At 48.9% G+C, this 23489-nt stretch overlaps 1 protein-coding gene across 10 annotated transcripts in view; it reads right to left on the bottom strand.

Moving 5' to 3' along the window:
• Positions 1-23489, bottom strand: part of PFKFB3 (6-phosphofructo-2-kinase/fructose-2,6-biphosphatase 3) — a 43342-nt gene that overhangs the window by 11155 nt on the left and 8698 nt on the right. For 7 of the 10 annotated variants that reach the window (XM_036400787.1, XM_036400788.1, XM_036400791.1 and 4 more), the window contains exons 2-7: positions 4285-4410; positions 3905-4001; positions 3576-3642; positions 3368-3442; positions 3002-3058; positions 1194-1318 (exon numbers count right to left, since the gene is read on the bottom strand). In XM_036400787.1, coding sequence (XP_036256680.1) covers positions 1194-1318; positions 3002-3058; positions 3368-3442; positions 3576-3642; positions 3905-4001; positions 4285-4410 — 547 coding nt within the window. Of the gene's footprint in view, positions 1-1193; positions 1319-3001; positions 3059-3367; positions 3443-3575; positions 3643-3904; positions 4002-4284; positions 4411-8801; positions 9071-23489 lie in introns of those variants that run through there. The other 3 variants (XM_036400797.2, XM_036400793.2, XM_036400789.1) reach the window with 2 other exon arrangements.

The raw sequence follows: 23489 nt of genomic DNA, 5'->3' as shown, positions 1-23489 counted from the left end.
GCACAGGTTAGGGATATTGATTTCTTTTGCCCAATAGCTCCATATTGTTTCTGTGACAAGGAGCATAAGAAAAATTAAGTAATTTCACAATGTCAATTCATTCCTCCAGCTTATTTAGTATTATTTTTTAAAATAAAAATAATCACAATCCCACATCATTTGCATTGATTAAAACAAAACAAAATATTACAATATACTGAAATAATTAATATAGATATTAAAAGAGTGGTCAACATGAAAAAATATATTCTTTTCAATATTCTGCTTTGGATTTTCAGGCTCTCTTCTGGCACAGGCACTTATAACCTTTATAAATGTCACTTCAGTTAACACCAGCTGAAAACATCTGGGCTGTGATACCAGATGTAGCATCATGCACGGTTTCAACCTGCACGATTCTTTTGTAGCTGCTTCCTTCTGGTTTCCCCAGTATCACAGAGGTTTACAATTTCTCCAGGGAGTACTTTTCCCTTTTCCTGCTTTCCTGTCATTCTCCAAAGCAGCCCTGTGAGTTATCTCTGTCCATGTAATCAGCCAGCTCAAAGGATTTCCTGCAGGCTATTTTCAGCAGGGAGCCAACAGGTGATGGGGATTCATGGAGAGCTGAATAGCAGCAGTGTAATCACCACCCCTCCTCTTGCAGCAGCAAAGAGGATTAACCAGGACTAACAGGGAACATGCTCCTCCCCAGGACAGGGACAGTCCACACAGGGCACACACACAAGTGTTTGTGAGCAGAGGAGAGGCTGGGAGGTGCCTGCAGAGTCAGGCAGGACAGCAAAGCTCTCCCAAGGCACACAGCCACCAGGCAGGAGCCACAGGGCTTGCTCAGTCCTGTGCTTTGAGCCAAGCAGTCCCTTCCTTTAACTGAGACAGTGAAAAAAGCACCTCAACCACTCCACCTCAAGAGCTTTCCCAAAGCCTTTGTATTTAGACCTGCAGAACAAGGTTGAAAACAGCTCATCTGAGCCCAGAAGAGCCTGGCAAGGCATCAGTGCCCATTTCCCTGGCACAGGGCCTGGGGAAAGCAGCATTTTCCTATGAAAGGCCTAAATTCAAGCTGAGGCCTGGCCATAAATCATTCTAGCACAGTTTGAAGTGAAATCCAAAGTGAAATAGAGCTCCACCCTTCACTGCTCCTCTCCTGGGTGAGGGCAGGTGCTCAAGGCAGCTCAGAAGTCAAGGTCCCTTACCTGTCATAGTCATCAGGGTCCAGGGGCTGGTAGCTGGCTTGGTAACAATTGATCCTCTTCATGAAATCCTCCATGGCATCCGTGGAATTACAGTCCCGGTAATCTGGGCTGGACAATTTGACTTCCTGCAACAGAAAGAAAAAAATAAAACATACCACAAGGAGGTTAGGAAGCTTTCCAAGCCAGACAATGCTAATCTGGAATTTCAAAGTCCTGCCAAGATCCAGTGATTAGCTGAAACTAAAGTGATGAGTACTTTACAGTCATCACTCATCACAGGGAAGAACAGAAGCAAATTAGACCCAAAACCAAGCATCAGGTGGGAGAATTTGGTATCAACCATTGCCTGATTAGTACAGACACCCATCAATCCACTCCCATTCTCCCAGAAGTTGGGCTAGCACTTCACCACCCAACAGCAGGAAAACTGAGCTTCCTAATGGCTAAAAAACCCCATCAGGTTCAAATTCAAGCTGAGAAAGGGAAGTGCATGAACTGGACAAGCTGCTTATCCCAGCTCAGCATCAGGACAGTGGGATGGCAACATTCAACCCCTTTTTGTGCATTATTTGCTGCAAGCTGTTGGCCTGAAAGACACTAGAAACAGGCAGTGTGAATATCCACAACCCTCGTGGACTAATTCCTGCCTGAACTAATCTAACAGGCTGCTTTTCTTGAAGATTTTGGTATGAACAGCAGCATTACACACTGGTAACTTCACAAGCAGTCCTGAAACCAGCAGGATAACACAATGGATCAACACATGTGGCAGCATCCCAGCCCTGGGGTGCATTTTCCACACTGATCCCAGCACTAAGAGCACCATTCATCTGCAGTATCCTGGGGAGCAAAATCCCATGCTCAGCTAGGAGCTGATTTTCTCACCCTTCAAGCATTAGTTTCCAAATAAAGGGATTAAAATCCTCAAAAAACATCCAGCTTGGGAAAAAAAAAAAAAAACTAGCAAACTGAGCATTTTGTTGTAGAAAAGGCTGTATGCAACCTCTCAAAAAGTTGGTCACTGGGATAACAGCTCCCAGCAGGAGCAAAAGACACTCTTCACCCCCTGTCAGGCAGCACAATTTGCCTCCAGTGAAGCCATGCTGGCTGTCACCAAACACCTTTTTATCTTCCATGTGCCTCAGCAGAGTTTCCAGGATGATCTGCTCCATTATCTTCCCAAACACTGATGTGAGACTGCACCTGTAGCCCCCAGTTCTGTCAGGGCTTTCTTTTTCCCAACCCAATTCCTGGCTGCTCAGACAATCTCTGTGTTCCTCCCAGGCTGACTGTCCTTGCTTCCATCCTCTCTCTGTAGGCTTCCTTTTAGTGCTTGAGTTTGAGTTTGTCCAGGAACTCCTTGTTCATCCTGGCATTTTTGATGGCTGCATCACTTGGAGAAGATGATCCTTGAACGTGAACCAGTTTTCTTGGGCTCCTCTCTTCCCTCCTGGCCTTTTTATCCCACAGTACTCCAGGCCAAAACCTGCTCTCCTGACATCTCACTTCACAGCTGCTGCAGCACAGGCTGCCCTGGAGCTTCACATTCCTCACCAGCCCCTCCTTGTTGGTGACAACAAGGTGCAGCACAGAGCAAACAAGGAGAGGTGCTGTCACTTGGAGAAGGAAGTCACCAACACATTCCAGGAACCTCCTGGACTGGCAGTGCCATGCTGTGCTGTCCCTCCAGCAGATACCAGAGTGGTTGAAGCCCACCACGAAGACCAGAGCTTATGAAGGTGATGCCATCCCTACCTCTCTATGGAGGGAAAGCAAAAGCAGGACATTCCCACCAGTTCCACACTTACCATAACGTTGGTGGCAACCACGTTGGGATCATTGCAGACAGATTCGATGAAGAACACCTGTGAAGCAAAGCAGAGCTCAGCTGAAAGCCACCAAAACAAGGTTTGTAACACTCAGCCAGCTGCTTGCTCAACCCAAGCTCCTCCCTGCTGGACCACAGAGCTCTCCCTCTGCCCCACTCCCATCCTTCCCTTCCCCATGGCTCACTACAGGGAATTAAGGAAGAGTTTAATGTTTTTAATCAAACCCAGCAGTGAAATCTCCCTCAGAAAGGAGCAGCATGAGGATGATACATGAGTTAGAGTTGGTGTATCTTGTCTACACCACAGTGGACCTCACAATGCAGGCATCAGCCCCACAGCACCAACCTTGAACCCGTTCTCTTTGGCGAAGTTTAGGATCATCCCTCTCCTCTCCCTTGTGGTATTGGTGGCATCAAACACCTTTAAAAGCAAAAGATCTCAATGAGCACCACAAGGGCCTGGTTTCCCAGAGAGCCCCTCCTCAGAGAAGGGACTGCAGAGGACTTTTGGGGTCAGCACAGCTGCCAAACCCCAGAGCACATCTGGAGCTCACCGCAATCTGCCCGGCCTCCTCCGTCAGGTACAGCTTCACATCCCTCAGGGCAGCCATGGCACATTGCCTGCAAAAGAGGGGACAGACGTGTGGCCCTGGTGTCCTCGGGGTGTGGTGGTCACCCTGAAGTCACCAATCCTGTACAGATTCAGTTTTGAGCCCTCAGAATCCTCCTTGAGCAGGCAGGGGAAATTGAGAACCCAACTCCGAATTTCAAGTCGAGGGGGAAATTCAGAGCCCAACTTCTCTGCTCATCACCCCCAAACTGGGTAACTCTGCTCCCAGCCATGGGCCTCAGCACCATGTGGGGTCAGGGAGCCCACTCTCACCTCCTGACTTTCATGGCTTCCTCGTTGTCAGGACGGAAGAAGTCATAGGAGCTGTAATGCTTCACGGCCTCGCGACGATACTCCCCAACGTTGAAAACTAGGTGGGAAAGCAAAAAACAAACCATCAAAATGAGGGGCATGACCCAGTTGTGTACCTTCTGCAGTTAAAGCAAGCTGGGACCACGAAATTACATCCTCAGGGCACCCCTTGGTCTTCAACGTGAAGGAGAACCCAGGATATGAAAAGACAGATATTTATATTTGGCCTGTGGAATCTTGGAAACATCTCCCACTAACTCCAATCTCCCATAGCAGTGATCTAGAAGAATTCCTGAGAACCAGACCTCCTGCTTTCCCCTGGCAGCCAGTGCAGGCCTTACCTTTTGTGGGGACACCGATCCAGTTGAGGTAGCGAGTCAGCTTCTTGGAGATGTAGGTCTTGCCACGGGCTGGGAGGCCAACCATGACTATCACAGTGGGGGAATTGGCAAGCTGAGGCCCACAGGCTGCAAGGAAAAAGAACAGGAGCTGTTAATTCTCCAGCTCAGCCTGCATTGACCCAACAAGGCACTTGTTTTCATCTGGACTCCTTCCAAGTCCTTCAGCAGCTGGAGGAAACATGAAAGCCACAGCAAGAACATCCTGATGGGTGCAAAGTAGGCAAGGAGCCAGCAGCTGGCCCAGGCTCCCTGGAGAGCCTCTGTGCCTCAATTTCCACATTTGCAACTCAAATAAAAAATAATTTAAAAAATAAAATTCAAACTCAAGGCAAGCACAACTTCACATTCCAATGGCTTGGCAATCCCATGAAAAGCTCAAGGATAGCCAAGGACTTTGGACCCATCCCTGCAGCAGTGTCTGTGCTGAAACACCAGGTCTGGTCCAGATCTTCACCCACAGAAAGCATCTCCCAAAATATTTGAATAGACTTCCAGCTGATAAACAGCCAGCTAACTGGATTTTCTGAAGACAAACAAGGCAAGAGAACCACAGAACTAGCAGCATTTAAAAGCAGATATCCAAGTGATTTATCCTTTTTTTTCCTCACAAACCCAAGCTGGGTTGTTGGGGTTTTTAGGTGGGTTTTTTTGTTTGTTTTCTTGGTTTTGTTTTTGGGGTTTTTGTTGTGGTGGTGAAGAGGGTCCATGTCAAACAGCTGGAAGGAAAACCCATGGGCAGCATTTGCAGGACAGATGGGACCCTGCAGGGGATTTCTCACCCACTCTTCCATCCCTCCGGTGAGCACAGAGACCTCATAGGAAAGGAATGCAGGGAGTGAGTGGCTGGTGGCAGAGCCATAAAACCCAGCTTAATTATGGCCTGGGTGTAGAGCTCTGCCTGCCTGCCACAGCTGCCTCAAGGTGGGACCAGGGGATGCCAGGGGCTCCCTGGGATGGACACAGGGCTGGGGAAGGTTTTTGGCAGTGTGGATCTGGAAAGGGCAAACAGACTGAGAGGAACCCATAGAACGTGCAAAGCACATGGGATCACCTTCCCCTTCTAGGAAAACAAATCCAATACCTGGAGAAACCAAATTAAGGCCACAAGGAAGATTTATGGCACTGGTACCCAGATGGCAGAGAAGAGCCACCCATCATCTTCCCAAGTTTCTCACCAAAGCAAATTCAGCAGGCAAGGGATAAAAAAAACTACCTAAAATACAGGTTTTTTTTTTTTTTTTTTTTTTTTTGTTTCATTCACCAGGCTGGAGCTGCCCTCACTCCCTCCTCCCTTTGTGCAACCTGCCTCCTGCCCAGTGCTGCATTTCAAAACCCCAGGGCAGCTCCCAAAGATTTTGGCAGCAAATGCCAGTTTTCTGTGCTGAGGCACAAGGGAGCTGTGCAACATACCAAGAAAAACACTTTTCCCCCTCTAACCATCTCACATCCTCATCCAAGCTATGGGTGCAAGTCTGCTTTGCATAAAACCCCCACAATTATTAGATAAAGGGAGGAGGAAGGGATAATACCTGAATAAGGAAACTCTTCCTTTCCCTACCTGTCAGTGAACAAAGGCTCTCAAAGAGCAGAGCTAAGAGGATTTAGGGCCATTAAATAGCACTCCAAGAGTAAAGGGACAATGCTGGGCACTGTTCGTGTCCCTGTGGCTCCAGACAGCTGTGACAGCAGCAGGGCTGGCACTGTGTGGGCACACACGTGTCACCTCCAAAGGCTGCTGCAAGAGTTAAACACCCCGAATTTGGAATTTTTGCCGCCCTAGCACCATGGAACAGCACCTCCCAAAACACCACGGCATCAGCAGAGAGCAACTTTTCATCAGGAATCTGAGCCCAAACCAAAAGTCTCCGGGAAACTTCGCATCAGGGATGAAACAGAACCCAGTGTTTTGCTCCCAGTCTTTCACAAAGGCCTCATTCATCATTTCTTTTCACCACTGCTGGGAAGCTATCAGGGATTTCAATACATATTCATTACTCCTTATCGACATCTAGCCAGGTAAGTCAAGGGCAGGGATGACTTTCAGGCTCAGTCGGAGGGTATTTAACAGGAGCTTATCACTTTTGCTATTTGCCAGAAAGTCAGCTTCACCAGTGGGTAAAAAAGAAGGGAAAAAAAAAAAAAAAAAAAAAAAAAAAGAACACCAGCCCAAAAGGGAAGGAAATTTGCTTCTATAACAAGTCTGATAAAACAGCCACCTCCCCTCTTCAGGCATTTTCACTCTCTGATATAAATATAAATATTCCCGAGCCCCCCCCACAAGCCCAGACTGCCCGTTCTGTCAGTCCCATTCCCCTTTTCCCAGCTGCAATCCCAGCGCCTTCCCTGATGCCGCGCTCCCCCGGCACCGCTGTCACCGCCACCGAACGGGACCGTCCCCGCCGTGTGTGCCACCCCCACCGAGCCCCAGGGACGGGAAAAAGCAGCCACAAGGATGGGGAGAGGCAGCGGCAGCCCCTTCCCTGCCGGAGCATCCCCTCCCCTCGCCCGGCTCTGCCCAGCCAGCGCCTTCGAGGGCTCCACTTTCCCAGCCCCTACGTGAGAGACGTGCGGCGTGACAGCGATTTAATGGATCGCCGTCAAAAGGGCAGCTGAAGGAGTCCCTGCAGCCTCCCCTAGACCAGCCAGCACACCATCGGACTGGTTATTTCACACCCGGGATGCGCCATTCCCGGAGGATGCTCCCCGGGATGCGCCCGCTCCCTCCAGGCATCACGCTGGAAGTGGTCTCCGTTATCCCTCCCTTCCCTCCCGCCCGGCTTTGCAGCCCTCGCTCTTTGTTGCTGCTGAGGAATTAACAGCACATCGCGTTTAAAATACCCCGAGTTAAAAAAGAGTCAGCTAAAAAAAGCCTAAAAAGCCTCTTCTCACAGCGTGGCTCGCTCCCACCCCAAGAAAATATAATTACAAGCCACACTATGTTATTAATAATCCCCTCGGTGCCTTAATAGATCAAATATGTTAGCTTTTTCCGCTACCAAAAGGGAGCTCTCGCTGAGAAACCCGGCGAACGAAGTGGCAAAAAACCACTGCGTGCACAAGGGACTTCTTTCAGAGGTGCCAGTCCTTGAGAAAAACCCAGCCGCAGAGACACACGTGCAAAGCATTAAGCCGGGAGACGTTTTACCCCACTCCAAGCGAAGCCCCTGGGCTGCCCAGATGTGCAGCCTGTTGCTGAAATCGCATCTCCTCGGCAGCTCCCGCTGCAGGGCCGCCCTTGCCAGGCACAGGCTGCGCATCCCAACATCTGCTCCAGGGCGCCTGACCCACAGCCACGGGCAACAGCAGCTGGCAAGTTCACAGCATATCTACTTTTTAAAAAATTGTTATATATAAACTTTCCAGCCAAGGTAAATAAACATCGGAAGCGACTTTAAACGCCTGATGAAGGCAAGCAGCGGAAAGACTGATTCACCCAAGCCACTTCCATCCCTCGCCAGGCTGCGAGTGCCGCCCCCTCCATCCCGGCTCCGCACATTCCTGCGAGGCTCATTTCGAGCTGGGAGTCGCACAACCGGCAGCTTGTCAGTGTGGCTGCTAAAGAGCTGCTTGCTGAGCTTTCGGATGGGATCACGCTTCGAGATTTGGTTTATAGTAAGACCGGGATGACCCAAACATTTTTATATTCCGAGCTTCAGAGACAAGGGGAAACCACTGCAGAAGTTTCAGCGGTGATTTCTGCCTTCCCCTCCACCTGCCTCCTCATCCCCTCAGGGTTAAATGGTAAACTGCAAACGGCTGGTGTCTGGTTGGGGTTTAAAATACATTGCCCTAATCCCTCCCTCCACCTCCCCCCCAAAAATTAATTTGACACGCTAATTGGACAGGATTTGGAGCAACCTGGTGTAGTGGAAGGCGTCCTGTCACATGGCAGGAGGGTTGTGGAACGAGATTATCGTTACGGTCCCTTCCAACCCAAACCATTCATGCTTCTACCATTAACAAATCCCCGGGCGAGCCGCTCGACCACGGCGCAAATCCCAGCTGAGCTGGCACCCCGGCTGCGAGGTGAACAACCTGCTCCCTCCTTCCCTTTTAATCCCAGCGCTGGCAGCGCAGAGTGGAAATGGGGCCACGCGTGTGCCGGCACCTCCCCGCATCCTGCGGGCCATGTGACAGCGGAATGCACCTTCCTGCCCTGCCGAGACTGAGTCACGGGATGGCAGCGCTGGGATGCGGGCACCGCCGGGATGCTGGGGCTGGGGGGATGCGGGCACCGCCGGGATGCTGGGGCTGGGGGGATGCGGGCACCGCCGGGATGCTGGGGCTGGGGGGATGCTGAGAGTGGGACGCGGGCACGGCTGGGATGCTGGGGCACGCCGAGGAGAAGGGATGCTGCAAAGAGCCCCGCCGCGGTGCGCAGAGAAAGGGGAGAGTTCCGCTCCCCATCCATCCCATCCCACCCCATCCCTCCGGGATGCGGCCGTGCCCGTACTCACAGCGGCGGGGCAGCGCCGGGCGGTTGTCATTGGGAAGCCAAATCTTCTGGATGCGGCTTTGCGTCAGCTCCATGGGCATTTTTAAAACAAAGGTCTTTTTGCGCTCCGCGTCCACCTTGATGCGTTTGAGGGAGGGAGGAGGAGAAATAAAAAAGGGGAGGGGGGAGGAGGCGGGGGAAATATACGATAAAAATATAATACAAAGGGTTTTTGTTGCAGTCGGTGGTTTGGGCGAGCGGCTGCGGCGCTTTCGGATGCTGCTGCGAGCCTCGTGAAGGTTTTACGGCAGGAGGGGGAGGAGGAGGAGGAGGAAGAGGAGGGCCGGGTCTGCAGGGCACAAAGCCGGGCAGGAACGGCCCCAGCCCAGCCGCTGCGCGCTGAGAAGGAGCGAGGGCGAGCCCCGCTGCGAACCGCGATGGAAAGCGGGGTGGAAAAAAATACAGATATTTAAAAAAAAAAAAACAAATAAAAAATTAAAATATCTTTCCTTTGAAATCGGAAAAAAAAAATAGCAAGAGAAGAAAGGCAGGAGAATCTCCACGCGAGGCAGGCGGGGAAGGAGCGGTGCTACAATCGCGGCTGCTGCTCGGGCCGGCTCCGCTCACGATGTGCCGGCAGCCGCCGCGCCGCCTCTTTCTATCCCGACAGGCCGGGACCGCCTCCGGGGCGGGGCGGGACGGGCCGGGCCGGGCCGGGCGGGCGCTGCGGCGCCGCGGAGGAGGAGGAGGAGGAGGAGGAGGAGGAGGAGGAGGAGAGGGAGGAGGATGGGGAGGAGAAGGAGGAGGAGGAGGAGGAGGAGGAGGATGAAGAAGGCGCGGATGCCGGCGCGGCCCCTGCCGCCCCCTGCCGGCCGCGCCCCGCACTGCAGCGCGGACAAAGGACGCGCTTTGTTCCGCGGGGGGAGCGCGACACCGAGCCCTCCCCCACCGCGGGAATTTGGGGCGCGCAGGGGACCCCCAGACTAAAATATTTATGGTTAAATAAATGCCCTACTTCATTTCTCGCGTCTTTACAACCAATGTAAAACGATGTAAAACGATGTAAAACTATGTAAAATGATGTAAAACGATGTAAAATTATAGAAATTGAATCAATGTTTTCTTTTTTAAAAAAGGAAAATAGAAACTCGACAATAAATAACTTTTTAAAAAATACTTTAAAAATAAAAAAGGAGTAAAAGATGCGAAGAGGAAAAAAATTTATTAAAAGTTAATTAAGAAAATAAAATAGGGAATAGAGGCGAAAATAAGAAGGGGGAAAGGAAATAAACTAGAAAAAAAATTGGGAATAAAGTTGAACAAAATAAAAAATAAAATTTAAAAAAGTAACTAGAGGCAAATGAAATAAAAACAATTTTTAAAAATAAAATAGAGGGGGGGGGAAATAGAGAAAGGAACCCTTAGTACAACAGCGGTGGGATGCGGGGGGCTCCGCCGGCGCGCCCCTTGCGCCCCTCACTCCGCGGCCAGCGGGCTCGGGCCGGGGGTCCCGGGGGATGCCGGGGGGTCCCGGGGGGCCGGGGGATGCCGGCCCTGCGCTCCTGCACGTCGCTCACGTCGCACATGCGGTGCCGCGCCGCCTCCCCCGGAGGGGATGCCCGGGATGCGGCGGCTCCGCCTCCGCCCGCGGCCACCGCGGCTGCTCCGCCCCGCTCCGCGCCCGGGCGGGGCCGCTCCGCGCCAGGGCCGCCCCGCGTCCCTCCGCCAGCAGCGGCCCGGGGCCGGCTGGAGCGGCCGCAGAGCCGGGGATGCTCCGCGAGGAGCCTCTGCTCTCAAACGGGCGCTAAAGCTAATTTTTAATCAATTTTAAAAATTTTAATGTTATTTTAATTTAATAATCGAGAGACATTATTTATTATTTAATGTTTTCATAAAATTTTGTTATTATTTTTATTATTTTTTCATTTTACTCTTATTTATTTCTTTTTTAATTTTTAATTTTTTCATTATTTTATTATTTCATTATTTCATTTTATTTTTTCATTATTATTTGTTTTTTCCATTTTACTCTTATTTATCATTTAATGCTTTCATAAAATTATGTTCTTATTTTTATTATTTTTTCATTTTACTCTTAATTTAATTGTTTTTAATTATGACATGTTAATATACAATAAATAATAATAATAATAATAATAATAATAATAATAATAATAATAATAATAATAATAATAATAATAATAATAATAATAATAATAATGTTTTATTAGTTTATTAAGTGTCTTAATCCACTCACCAGGTTCCTGCAAGTTATATTTCCACTCTAAATTAGGCTGCAAAGTACACCCCAGCAATGCTGACACCCCCACACAGCCTCTGTTTGCAGCATGGAGGGGCTGGGACCACCCTGGAAATTCCTGTGATGACACCCAAATCCCAAACATGCAGGTGCCCCAAACCCCCTTGTCCCCCAGCACTGATGGAGATGATCCCACCTGTCATGGAGGGGTTTCTTTGGAAGGATTTTGGGAATTTGCCACAGCAGGGAAATGTGGGATTGTGTCACGGGTGGGAAGAGCTGTAGAGGTGGGAGCATCTGCTTTGATGGTGTTCAATACAGCAAATTTTGCTTCACAATTTAAAGCCTGATAAGGAGCATCTCGGATACCTAAAATGTTCAATAATCTTTTTTTACTTAGGGCATTTTCCTTCTCTGGAAGCAAAGGCTTGTATTCTTATAACGCATTTAGAAGGAAGATATTTCTGGCTAATTCCTTACATGGAGTCAAGATGAAGTAAAAAAGTGCACAATCTTTCCCTCTCCTACACAAGGGAAAAAATATTCATAGGCAAAAAGTAAAAAAAAAAAAAATTAAAAAGAAATTTTAAAAAAAGCTACTATGAGTGAGCTGGAAAAGAACCAGAGATTCGGGGTGTGGGAAGGAAGATGGGAGAGAGCTGTGAGTGCTCCAGTTGGCAAGGATGGGATGGGAGTGAGGCACAACAGCCCTCCCTGGACCACTCTGCACAAAATCCCCAAATCCTTTTCACATGCAGGGCAACCGAAAGCTGCTTCCCAGCTAGAGCATGAGTCAGAAGGAGGACAAAAATTCACATGATTTTACAGGACCAGGAATTCGGGCATCATCATCCCCCTTCCCCCAGCAGCTCTCTCCCTTCTCCACTGGCTCTTTCCCACCTCACAAATCACCACCCCCAGGACATGAAAAGGAGCCCGAAAGCAAAACCCTGCCTGAATTAAAATCACAGTCGCTTCAAATTAGATCCACCTAGTAACTCTTGGCTTAGAAACTCCCAAATAACTGGAGCGGAAAGCTTCAACTCCTAAATAAGTGGCCTGGATTTCAAAGGCACCAGCACCCAGCTGCTCCCAGGGAGGTCAGCTGGAAGAAGCATTTCTATTTTTAAGGCACTTGCGCCCTGGGGAGAGGGCAGGGAGCACTAGGTGCACTCACAGGATTATTTTTCCCCCCTCCCAAACTGTGCTATGCAAAATCCCAGCTTCCTAAAAATAGCACCTGGAGTGGTAAATAAAATGCTGCTGGCAGCTGCTGTGATAAGAAGCCCAAAGGGGTGCTTAGCTCAGCGATTTTTCAGGAAATCAAGTCACTGGCGCAGCCTGAATGCTGTCAGGAAGATGTTTCAGCTCCTGGAGAGCCACCACAGGCACAGGGGGACATGGGACAGGCAGTGATGCTGTCCCACAGTGTGGCACAGAGGGTGCAGGGAGGAATCAACCAGCCACACATACCCCAGTCAGGAACTGGCAGATATTTAATAAATGAGAAGGGACAGGGGTATAAATGTAATGCCAGGGTTTGAAATGTGAAAGTCACGGGGGTAGATGAGAAAAAATTTGACCTTAAGATCCAAAGGATTCATGCAGCAGGTCCAGAGAGGTGGGAGAGGGAAGTACAAAAAGGGAAAGTCTGGAAGAGAAGGGGGAAAACCCCATTTCTGTGAGAATGGAATACCCACCTCTTATGGGGTTTACAGTCTTCAAACTTCTCTGAAACACCACAACTAAAACCTCACAATTCCCTCTTTTGTTCCACTGCTGCTCCAACGTCAAACTCACCTAGCAACCCATCCTGAACAGTGGCATTAGGCTCTGGATGCATCCCAAAATAACAGCTCCAGACTTCATTCTCCATCCCCTTTGGAAGAACCTACTGGTCACCAGCCAGCCTTCCCTGTCATCAAAATGCCAGCACCAACTCTGACTAAGCCATGATTCACCCTCCTCTTTTAATGCCTTTTCTTTTTTAAATTTATTTATTTGATTCCCTCTAAAGGAAACTTGGAAGGGAAGGACCAGTCACGTTCTTGCCTACATTCAGTGCAACACACATCCTCTCCTTTGGATGTGCAGTGGAGGGAGGGGGGGGAGATGCCTGGTGGGATCCCAGTCACACATCCAGGAATTCTTTGCCTGGTTAGAAACTGGGAGAGGGTGGCTGGGAGCTGTGTGTACATCTCTGTGTAGGTGCAGCCACACATTGTGCTCCATTCATGTCAGGGCAGCTTCATCTGCAGCACTTTCCAGTGTGGCCTCGGTTTATCAGCCTGGAATGTGGGCACAGAGTTCAGAATCACAGCAGGGTTTGGGTTTAAAGGGATTTTCAAGATCATCCAATTCCACCCCCTGCCATGTCCAGAGACAACTTCCACTATCCCAGGTTGCTCCAAACCCTGCCCAGCCTGGCTGTGAACACTTCCAGGGATGGAGCAGCCACAGATTCTCTGGGCACCCTGTGCCAGGGCCTCACCACACCCACACGAAAGAATTTCTCCCTAATATCCCATCTAAATCTACTTTCATCCAGTTTAAAGCTGTTCCAAAGTGCTCCCTTACCCCGGGAGGGTGGTTGCAAAAATCAGGCAGCAGCTGCCCAGACTCTTATTAGTGCGTTAATGACATTTTCTTGAAAAATTTATTCTTCTGGGCTGACCAAGGGGAATTTATATGGTTTTCAGGAAGAAAAAAAAACCAAACAAACAAACAACAAAAAAAAAAACAAAACCAAAACAAAACAAAAAAAAACCAAACAAAAAAAACCCAAAAAAAAAACCAAAAAACCCCCAAACAAACAAACCAACAGCAACAAAAAAAAAATCGCTAATTTTTTTACAAAAAAAAAAAAATAAAGTGGTAGGATACTGAAGAAGCCAAGAAAATTGTCCGCAACATTTTTCGGGGAATTAGATGCTTTCAGAAAGGTCAGGAAGGAAACCAAATGGTTGATGGACCCCCGCCCTTGCCAGCTGGATGCTGAGCAGTTTTCACCAATGATGGCGCTTTCTTTTGGAAGGACTTGAGAAAAAGCTGCTGCGGGTCAGCCTCGTGGAGGGGAGGGTGATAAAAGTCTGATTTTATCAGGCTGATAAAAATGTTTGGATTTGGAGAGGCAGCTGGAGTTCACGGTCCTTTGCGCCTGCAGTTTTCAATTGCCTCCCTCGCCCCTCGCAGGTATTTCAGTTACAGGAATAAATAAACAAGGAACAAAGTGTGAACTGTACCTGTACCACCACCCTCCCTCTCCCTCATCCCACCCAGCTCCTGATGCCCGGGAGGGACACCAAGAGCTCCTGCATCTGTCCCTGTAATGGATCGGGGTTTTTTTCTGCCGTAAAAAAGAATTTTTTATTTGCCCTCCTCTAAACAAGTTGTGGTTTGCTTCCTCATTTCTCGCCTGTCACCTCCCCCCCGTTCTTGCAGTCACACACTGCTTTTCTTCCTCCTGCCACAAAGGGAAACAGAAACCAAGCCAAAACATCTCTTCACGGTATTATTTGCAGGCAGCAACATCAGGGAATCACAGAATGGTTTGGGTTGGAAGGGACATAAAAGATTATTCAGTTCCAAGCCCCTACCACGGTCAGGGACACCTTCCACTGTCCCAGGCTGCTCCAAGCCCTGCCCAGCCTGGCCTTGGACACTTGCAGGGATCCAGGGGCAGCCACAGCTGCTCTGGGCACCCTGTGCCAGCACAAACTCTGTGCCACGAATAGGACACCTCTCAAAACAAACAGATGACCCCAGACAGGGTTTCCTGCAGGGATTAAGGGTTCCTCAGCAGGGATTTACCCTAAAGTCAGGGGAGCTCCTGGTCCCTCTGCAGCAGCAAGGGCTGAGCCCTGCCCGGGGTGCAGGATGCAGGGCAGGAACATCGTGTGCTCCAGGGCTCTCCCTCCTTTCACCCACCAGTGCAGACATGCGTGCTCCTTTCTGGCTCTGGACAAGCCGTGCAGTTTTCAGCCTGTTGCACCCTCTAATTGCACCTGATGTGCTCATGAAACTCCTTCCTCGGCCGGTTGCAAGGAATTCCAGTCATTGCTGACAGCAGCCGGGTGCTGGGACACCACTGGAGCAAGACCTGGGCTGCCACATGCCTGCCTGTGGCTGCAGCTTTGCCTAAAAATAACCACAAGCAGAGAAAAGGGGGGAAATTCAGCTTCTGGCATTGAGAAAGCAGGGCTGAGCCCCAGAGAGGGAAATCCCCAGCAAGGCACAGGGCATTGCTCACCCTGCTATCAGCCCCTGTCAAACACTGCACCCAGGGCTGGCCTTGCTTTCCTGGCAGCCAAGGGACAGGAAAAGCCAGGAAGGGGTTGCAGAAATGCAGAATTCAGCCTCATTCAGCTGATATAGCAGGTTGGGGATCTGCTGGTTTTGCTCAGCCCTCTGCTCTGAGCTCCCTGTGTGGTTTCACTGCCACACTCTGAGCCATGCAGGAACTCTTTCAAGGACAGTAAATTCTTCCTGAAGTCAACACTCTGCAAAGTTGTTTGTTTAATTTCTTTTAATTTATAACTCTTCATGCAGGAGGACAAGGGTTCAATCCTTATTTTCCTTTTGAGTGGTTGGATTTGTGCCCTAACTTAGAGGTGCTTGGTTATAATTGGCTGAGTTAAAGGGTAGCAGGAAAGGAAATGGGAGTTGTAAATGCAATGCCTGGCTTTGATGAATATGGGGAAGAAGGAAGGAGGAGAGCCTTGATTCAATCTCAATTAATCAAATTAAAAGCAAAATCAATCAAGGTTTCCTCTACTGTCCTCAGAGAGGTGGACATGTGCATCCAAATGTGTCTTGGGTGATGCTAGGGAAGACCCAGTAAATCTTAGACCAAAAATTGGGAGGTGTACAATAGGTGTCCATTAGCCAGGATTGCTGACCCCAAAGGAGCCTCCCAGATGGAGGTTCATATTTAAGAAAGGAGGCTTATTTGTAATTTAAAAAAATAATTCTATTCTGCAGTTCTCAAAAAAAATATAATTTGGGGATTACACTCTGAAGCTGCAAACATCCATTAAAGCAGGGACATTTCTCAAAGCTGGCAGATCTGCTCAGAAACTGGTCCAGGAGGATTGAGCAACGTCCTGTGAAAGTTCCTGACTGTACAAGACCAGTGCAAAACAAAACTCACCCCATAAACGGGCTAAACCATAAAGACAATTGACTCCATAGGTGGCAGAGAGGGTAGATTTAGGGTAGATATTATAAATAAATTCTTTACTGTGAGGGTGGTGAGGCCCTGGCACCGGTTGCCCAAAGAAGTTGTGGCTGCCCCATCCCTGGAAGTGTCCAGGGCTTGAAGCAACCTATTTTTGTGGAAGGTGTCCCTGCCATGGCAGGGGTTGGAGCTGGATGAGTTTAAAGGTCACTTCCATTCCAGGCCGTTCTGTGATTCTACGAAACACTGGTTTCTAAAAGTAGTTATGGGGTAATTAAATGGCAAGAAGTTGGAATATTCCAGTCTCAGGAATTTAATACTGGTTCTTCTTGAAACAAAACCTGGCTACAGAAGTTCAGGCTTGGTCTTAATAACAAGGGTTAAAGAGTGCAGATCGGTCAGAGAGCCACAGTTCAGGTTTTGGCATTGTTAGAGCTTCTGAAAAGACAATATTCACATTATCTTGGCACTGGGTTGAGCCTTCTAGTCCCAGGTACTTTTAGTTACATGAAAGGAACACTTCCCTGTTTGCACTGTTATTTTAAGGTGTGAAATTCCCCACTGAAAATCCTGGGATTGCTTTAGGGTGTAAATCCACAGGATGTTGAGCTTGACTTTAGGTTACCTCATCCCTAATCAAGAGGCCACAACCACCTGCGACAAGGCACTGATCCAGCAGAAAAATCCTGCTGCTCTGAGAGAAAAGTGTGTTTACAGGGCTGCTCTGTCCCCGCTGCCAGATCAGATGTTCCTGTCCTGCTGCTGCCAGCAGAACCTGGCACGTGTTACCACAGTGCCTTCTCCGGGAAAATCAGCAGAACTACAGCCATGTGCTCACACCTGAACCAGACCTAATTTAGGATTTTTATGGTTTAACCCCGGCTGGGAGCTCAGCCCCACTCGCTCAGTCCTCCCCAGTAGGATGGGGGAGAGAACTGGAGGGTAAAAGTGAGAAAACTCATGGGCTGAGGTACAAACAGTTTATTGGGTCAAGCAAAAGCCACGTGCACAAGCAAAGCAAAACAAGGAATTAATTCCCCACTTCCCACGGGTTTCCAGTGATCCCCAGGAAAGCAGGGTTCCATCACACGTAGTGGTGGCTTGGGATGGCAAACACCATCACCCCTTTACTAAACACGGCAGAATGGAATCTTTTATGGCATATTTTTGATCAGTTTGGGGTCAGCTGTCCTTGCTCTGTCCCCTGCCAACTCCTTGTGCACCCCCAGCCTCCTCAGTGGTGGGGTGGGGTGAGGAGCAGAAAAGCCTTGACTCTATGTAAGCCCTGCTCAGCAAAACCAAAACCATCTCTGTGTTACCAACACAGTTTTGGCCACAAGTCAGAATCACAGAGCAGCTCCCCTGAAGAAAATCAACCTGTCCCAGCCCAAACCAGCACAGTGCTGCAAGGCAATGCAGCATTTTGGAGATCTGATGGGAAGAACAAAGAATTCCAGCCCTCCTGTATGAGCAGATTGTTACAGGATTTATTTTCATGGAGTTGCCCAGTGGCTGAAGTATGTTCACTGAAGAACTGAATTCCCAGGCCGGTGATGCAGGTGGGATGCAGCTCTCCAGGTCTGCTGCCTGCAGGGCTCGGGGCTGGATGTGAAACCCCTCGTGGATGATGGATCTGTTCAGCCCATTGAGGGTGGACGGTGATCACCCTCCGGAAATCTCAGCCTGTCATTATCCCCTGGACTTTGCTATTGAACTGTTTCCTAACTTCTCATTACCGCCCACCTTTCATTAAGAGCCCGGATCGTTATCTCGTCATTGCAGGTTATTAAATCCAACAATGGCAAAGGCTGTGGCCTTTCTGCGGCTGACTCACCTCATTATGTAACAAGCCCGGGCCAGTGACAACCTCAGCATCGTCATGGTGACAGGGAAGCGTCTAAAAAGTTGTAGGCAATGATGTGGTGAAGTCAGATACCCCAGAGATGCTGGGGAATCTCTTCAAAGTAATGCAAAAAAAAAAAACCTTAAAACACAAAGCTCTGGGGGAGAACATGGGTTTGTGTTTCTGATCATCAAGGAGGACGCGCTTGGAGGCAGCGGCGGGCAGCAGATTAATAATCACAGCCCAGGAAAAAGGGTATTTTTTAATCTCAGGTCTCAACCCCCGCTGATAATCAGTTTGGCTCCTGATAGAGGGCCTTTTGAAGCTGCATCCCAGAAGGATCTGCACTGCCTGGGAGGCTCAGATGGAAAGGCTCCCCTGAGGGATGCTGAGCAGGGAGGAGGCGTTGAAGCTCTCAGCTCCTGCTGTTCTGCCTCCATCCACAGCAAAGCTGTGGGTAGAGTTGGGGAAGGATTGATGTAATTTTGGGGTGTCTACAAGGAATCGGTCGCCTCTGACCACTTTTACCACCTGTGGAGAGAAATGGGCACTCACTTGCACAGGGAACAATCCAGCTGCCCTGCTGTGGGCACTGACTGCAAACCAGGGTGAGATGTGTCCTGGAGGACTTGGTGTCCTCTGAGCATGGAGGGAACCTCAGAGCTGTGCCCAAAACCATTCCACACACACCTCAGTGCTCGAGGTGGCCCAAAACACAAGTCCTGGTCCAATGCAGAGCCCCATGCAGGGAGGCAGGGCAGAGCTTTGGCGAGAGCTGCGTGTTGAAATCGTGTACGTGCCGAGGATCTTCCCACCCACGCCTCACCTTTGTGAGCACATCTGCCCCATGGACAACCTGCTCACCCCTGCTTCCTCACGGGGCTGGCACGACCCAGACAATGGTTGCCCAACAGTGGCCCACACACCTCAGCTCTGGCCAAGAAGAGCCACTTTTGGGACCAGCACCACCGCTGGGGCTGAGCTGCTCCCTGGATCTGCCTCCCCAAGGGCTCCCCTCTCCGTTCAGCTGCTGGAAACCACAAGGTGAGCCCTCAGTGTCCCACTTTTCCAGAGTGCTGCCATGTGCTCTTAAACTCAAGACCTGCAGGCACTGCTTTTAGGAGCTCTGCGAAAGACAAGTGAGAGGGAAAGTGTGTGGTCAACAGGCTGAAATTTAGAATAGCAGGGGCCAGTTTTGTTTCCATATCTTTTGCTAGAACTCCTAAAAGTCACAACCTCTCTCAGGGAACCTCCAATTTCCTAACACCTCTCCTAACCAAGTTTTGGACCCAAATCACTGGAATCAGATCACACAGATTGCTGGAATGCAGAAATTAAATAACCAAATTTCCTTATCATGGTTTTCTTAAAATTCTTCCACTTACAGAGCAATGATTTTAGTGCATTTAAGTCCAAGCAGATGACTTTAATTTGTGTGTTTCATTTACTTTTTTCTATGCCATGGAGACCTGGCTGGGGAAGAAAAAAAAGTCTAAAATTATTTAAAAACATCTACAGAATTTGTTTCTTCTTTCTCTGATATTTTCCAATCAGACATGAAAAATATTAATGGAAAATTTCTCTGGAATTTTGGGGCAAGCTGAAACAAACAATATGGGGAGCTTGCTGCCAACATATTTTCTCAAATACATTTATATTTTCCAACCCGCAATGACAAGCTGTTAACAGCTCCTTGGGGAAAAAAAAAAAAAAAAACCAAAACAAAACTGAGCTCAATGTTTAGATATCTGCCCTGGAGTTTACCAGGGAGTAGCAAAGCAGGGTCTGGGTGCCTGGCAGGGGTCACAAGGAAGGATGCTGTGCTTCAAAGCACTTGTGAGGGCCTCAGTTTTCTCCCAAATAGCTGCTGTTACTTGAGCTGAGAGCCAGAGCCAGGAGGGCATGGCACAGGTGGAAACACATCTTGGCCATTGGTTATGACTCATCCTCACTGGATAAAATTTGAGATGGGGGAAAACCACTTTTGTTGTGTCTGCTTCAGCACTTCCAGCAACACCACCCATTAGGGAATCACAGAATGGTTTGGGTTGGAAAGGACCTTAAAGCCCATTTCATTCCACCCCCTGCCATGGGCAGGGACATTTCCCATTATCCCAGGTTCTCCAAGACCCATCCAACCTGGCCTTGGACACTTGCAGGGATCCAGGGGCAGCCACAGCTTCTCTGGGCACCCTGTTCCAGCACAAACCTTATGCCACAAACAGGGCACCTCTCAAAACAAACAGATGACCCCAGGACAGGGCCTCACCTCACATTTCCATCCCCCCGTGCGCCCCCCTGCATGGCTCTGGTGGGTTCCTGCTCCCTGCACGTCCCTGGGCTGTCACCTGTGGTGACAGCATGGCCACAGCCAGGGTTTCACATTTCCCAGCCCAGCTGTTTACCCAGAGCTCAGCCTGAAGGAAAACAACTGCTAGACAGTCAACAAGAGATCTGAGAGACACCCGACTCCTGGGCAGGCTTTCCTGCCAGCTTCCCTATAAAGGAGGGCCAGGCTCAGGCTCAAGGCATGACCTTCCTTCAGCTCATGTTGTTATTACCCAGGCTGGGACAGCCCCAGGCTCCTGACTGATGGGCACCTTTCACCCACTGCCGGGTGAAATGCTTGTGGTGCCTCAGGAGTTCCATGGATGGTCACTGGGGCACTGGGAGATCCAGTTTGTACCCATGGAGCAGAGCCCAGAGCAATTCCCAAACCTGCCAGCCATGCAAAAGCAAGGCCTTTCTGCAGCTGTGGCTAAGGGGGATCCCACCAGGATGGGTTTGTGTGACCGTGTTCACAGGGGACCCAGGATGAGGGAAGAGATGAGGATCTGACTCCATGTTTCAGAAGGCTGATTTATTATTTTATGATATATATTATATTAAAACTATACTAAAAGAATAGAAGAAAGGATTTCATCAGAAAGCTAGCTAAGAATAGAAAAAGAATGAAAACAAAAGCTTGTGGCTCGGACAGAGAGTGACTGTGATTGGCCATTAATTAGAAACAACCACATGAGACCAATCCCAGATGCACCTGTTGCATTCCACAGCAGCAGATAATCATTGGTTACATTTTGTTCCTGAGGCCTCTCAGCTTCTCAGGAGAAGAAAATCCTAAGGAAAGGATTTTTTCATAAAAGATGTCTGTGACAGGTTTGGGTTGAAGGTGGGGCAGCCAGAGGGCCACAAGATCTGCAGCACCTGCAGGACATGCTTAGAGCGTGGATGTGCTGTGCCCCTGCCTGTCCTGCCCTAAACACTGGCACTCATTCCAGACCCAAACAGCTGAATATCTCTGAAAACCCATCTCAAACCCATTACAAACCCATCTGAGCCCAGAGCAAGCACAGCTCCCCTGCACACGTGCAGGAGCACACGCAGCCACCCCAGCCCTGGCAGCCTCCAATGCCTCGGGATGCCGCTCACAAATCTGGTCCTCTTGCATTCAGGCAGAGCCAGTCATCGATGGCAGGGGTGACTAAAGCTCAGCACTGGCACATGCCAGCCCCATCCCACGCTGCCTTGTCCCATCTTGCCTGCAGCTGGGCCACCCAGCCCCGTGTGACAGCGCAGGCCAAGCCAGGCTGGAAAAGGTAACCTCAGGTCGTCCAGAATTTGGGCTAGGAAAGTCACATCCATAAAAAAGAATGCTTCCCACCCTCGTGCCTTCCACCTAATTGCTGCTGTTGCAACAGCCCTACATGATTTATTGGTTTATTACATTGTTCTTTTATTTATGGTGTAAGTGTTTTGGACGTGATCGGTTTCTCAGCAGCTCAGCTGCACCCAAAAATTATTAAGAGAAGAAAAAAAATAAAAAGGGAAAGGAGAAACATGACAGCAACCAGAGGTGATTTAATGTTGAAGGGAAACAAAGGTTTTGCTGACTGTGTTCCCCTGTGCACGTGATCTTCACAGCTGGCAGGAGGTGGAAATCCATTCCCCGCCTTTGGCAAAGCCACCTTGGAGAAAAAAAACAAACACAAAAATCACTGCTGGCAGGTGCCTCTTCTGCCTCAACTCATCCTGCTCAGCTTGGTGCAGCAACATGGAGATTTTGGTGGTGAAGCTACTTCTGAGTTCTTCTTCCCACCCCAAAGCCTCTTCCTCAGCCATGAATGAGATCCAGCCCTCCAGCTGGGAAATGGACACAGGCTGGGAAAAAAAACCCCAAATGCTACCATTTATTTTTATTTATTATTATTCTATATACAGTTTATTCTACAAATTCATTTTTCTTTATTTTGCTCTGAATGGGAATGTTGTTTTGTGAGCACGGATCCATCCCTGGAGCAATTGGTGTTGGCATAAAGACATCCCACATTCCTTTGGTGGAAGGGCTTTATCAGGGTGCCTAAGTCCAAATCACAGCCTCAGCTATGTCCTGCTGCTCCTGTGAGAAATCCCTTGCTAATAAGGAGGATTTCTAAGAAAGTCAGTGAGAAGGAGAAAAAAAAAAAAAAAACCAAGTAAAATTCTCAAATCTCTGCTCCAGCCATGTTAGAGTCTCCTACTGGCATTAAGGTGAGTGCTTGCCTGGGTCATACCTGGCATGAAAGCACAAGAAAGCACAATTTTCCTCCAAATAAATTCATATTGGTGACTGAGGAGCCTTTATTTTGCACTTGTACCAGTGACCTGGCAGTGCTCACTTGCATTTTTGGGGTGGAAAAATTTGGTCTCCTGGGCACAGAACTCAGCAGTCAGGACCCAGTGCAACCCTGATTATCTCCCAGTAAAAGCAGCTGACACTGTGGCTTCCCAGTTTCAGTCTCTGGCTCAACAGAGACTGAATCTGGGAAGCCACATCCCTCCTTGGGGCTCATGGATTTGGGAGCAGGAGATACAAAATGCAATTTTCCTCCCACTACTGATGTGGTTTTGGGCTTACCTAGGAACAGAGGCCAGACAAAGTTAAAAGAATAAAAATGGATATATTTAATGAAGGGCCTTCAGGTACATTAAGGGCAGACAAAGCCTCCCCAAGGGGCTACAACCAAAAGTGAATGACAGTCACATGTTTTTCAGACATAAATGAGTTTGGTCTGTTTGCATATCAGGGTTTAATGAAGTCACATCCCCCCAGTTTTCTCCTCTCCCCAATTCACTTTTATTTAGACTTTTCAGGATCTGAGGCTATAGGGTGTGCTTGAAACTCAGGTCCAGAGGGATTGTTCTGTCTGACCAAAATGTAAAGATATTTTGTGAAGTTAACTAACACTTTATATGGAATAGACAAAGCCTCCCCAAGGGGCTACACCCAAAAGTGAATGACAGTCACAAGTTTTTCAGACATAAATGAGTTTGGTCTGTTTGCATATCAGGGGTTAGTGAAGTCACATAACCCCAGTTTTCTCCTCTCCCCAATTCACTTTCGTTTAGACTTTTGGGGAGGCTGTAGGATATCCTTGGATCTCAGGCCCAG

The sequence above is a fragment of the Molothrus ater genome, chromosome 5 (genome assembly GCF_012460135.2).
Source record: "Molothrus ater isolate BHLD 08-10-18 breed brown headed cowbird chromosome 5, BPBGC_Mater_1.1, whole genome shotgun sequence".
In the NCBI taxonomy this organism is placed as follows: domain Eukaryota; kingdom Metazoa; phylum Chordata; class Aves; order Passeriformes; family Icteridae; genus Molothrus; species Molothrus ater.
This window is presented reverse-complemented; position numbering and strand designations above follow the sequence as displayed.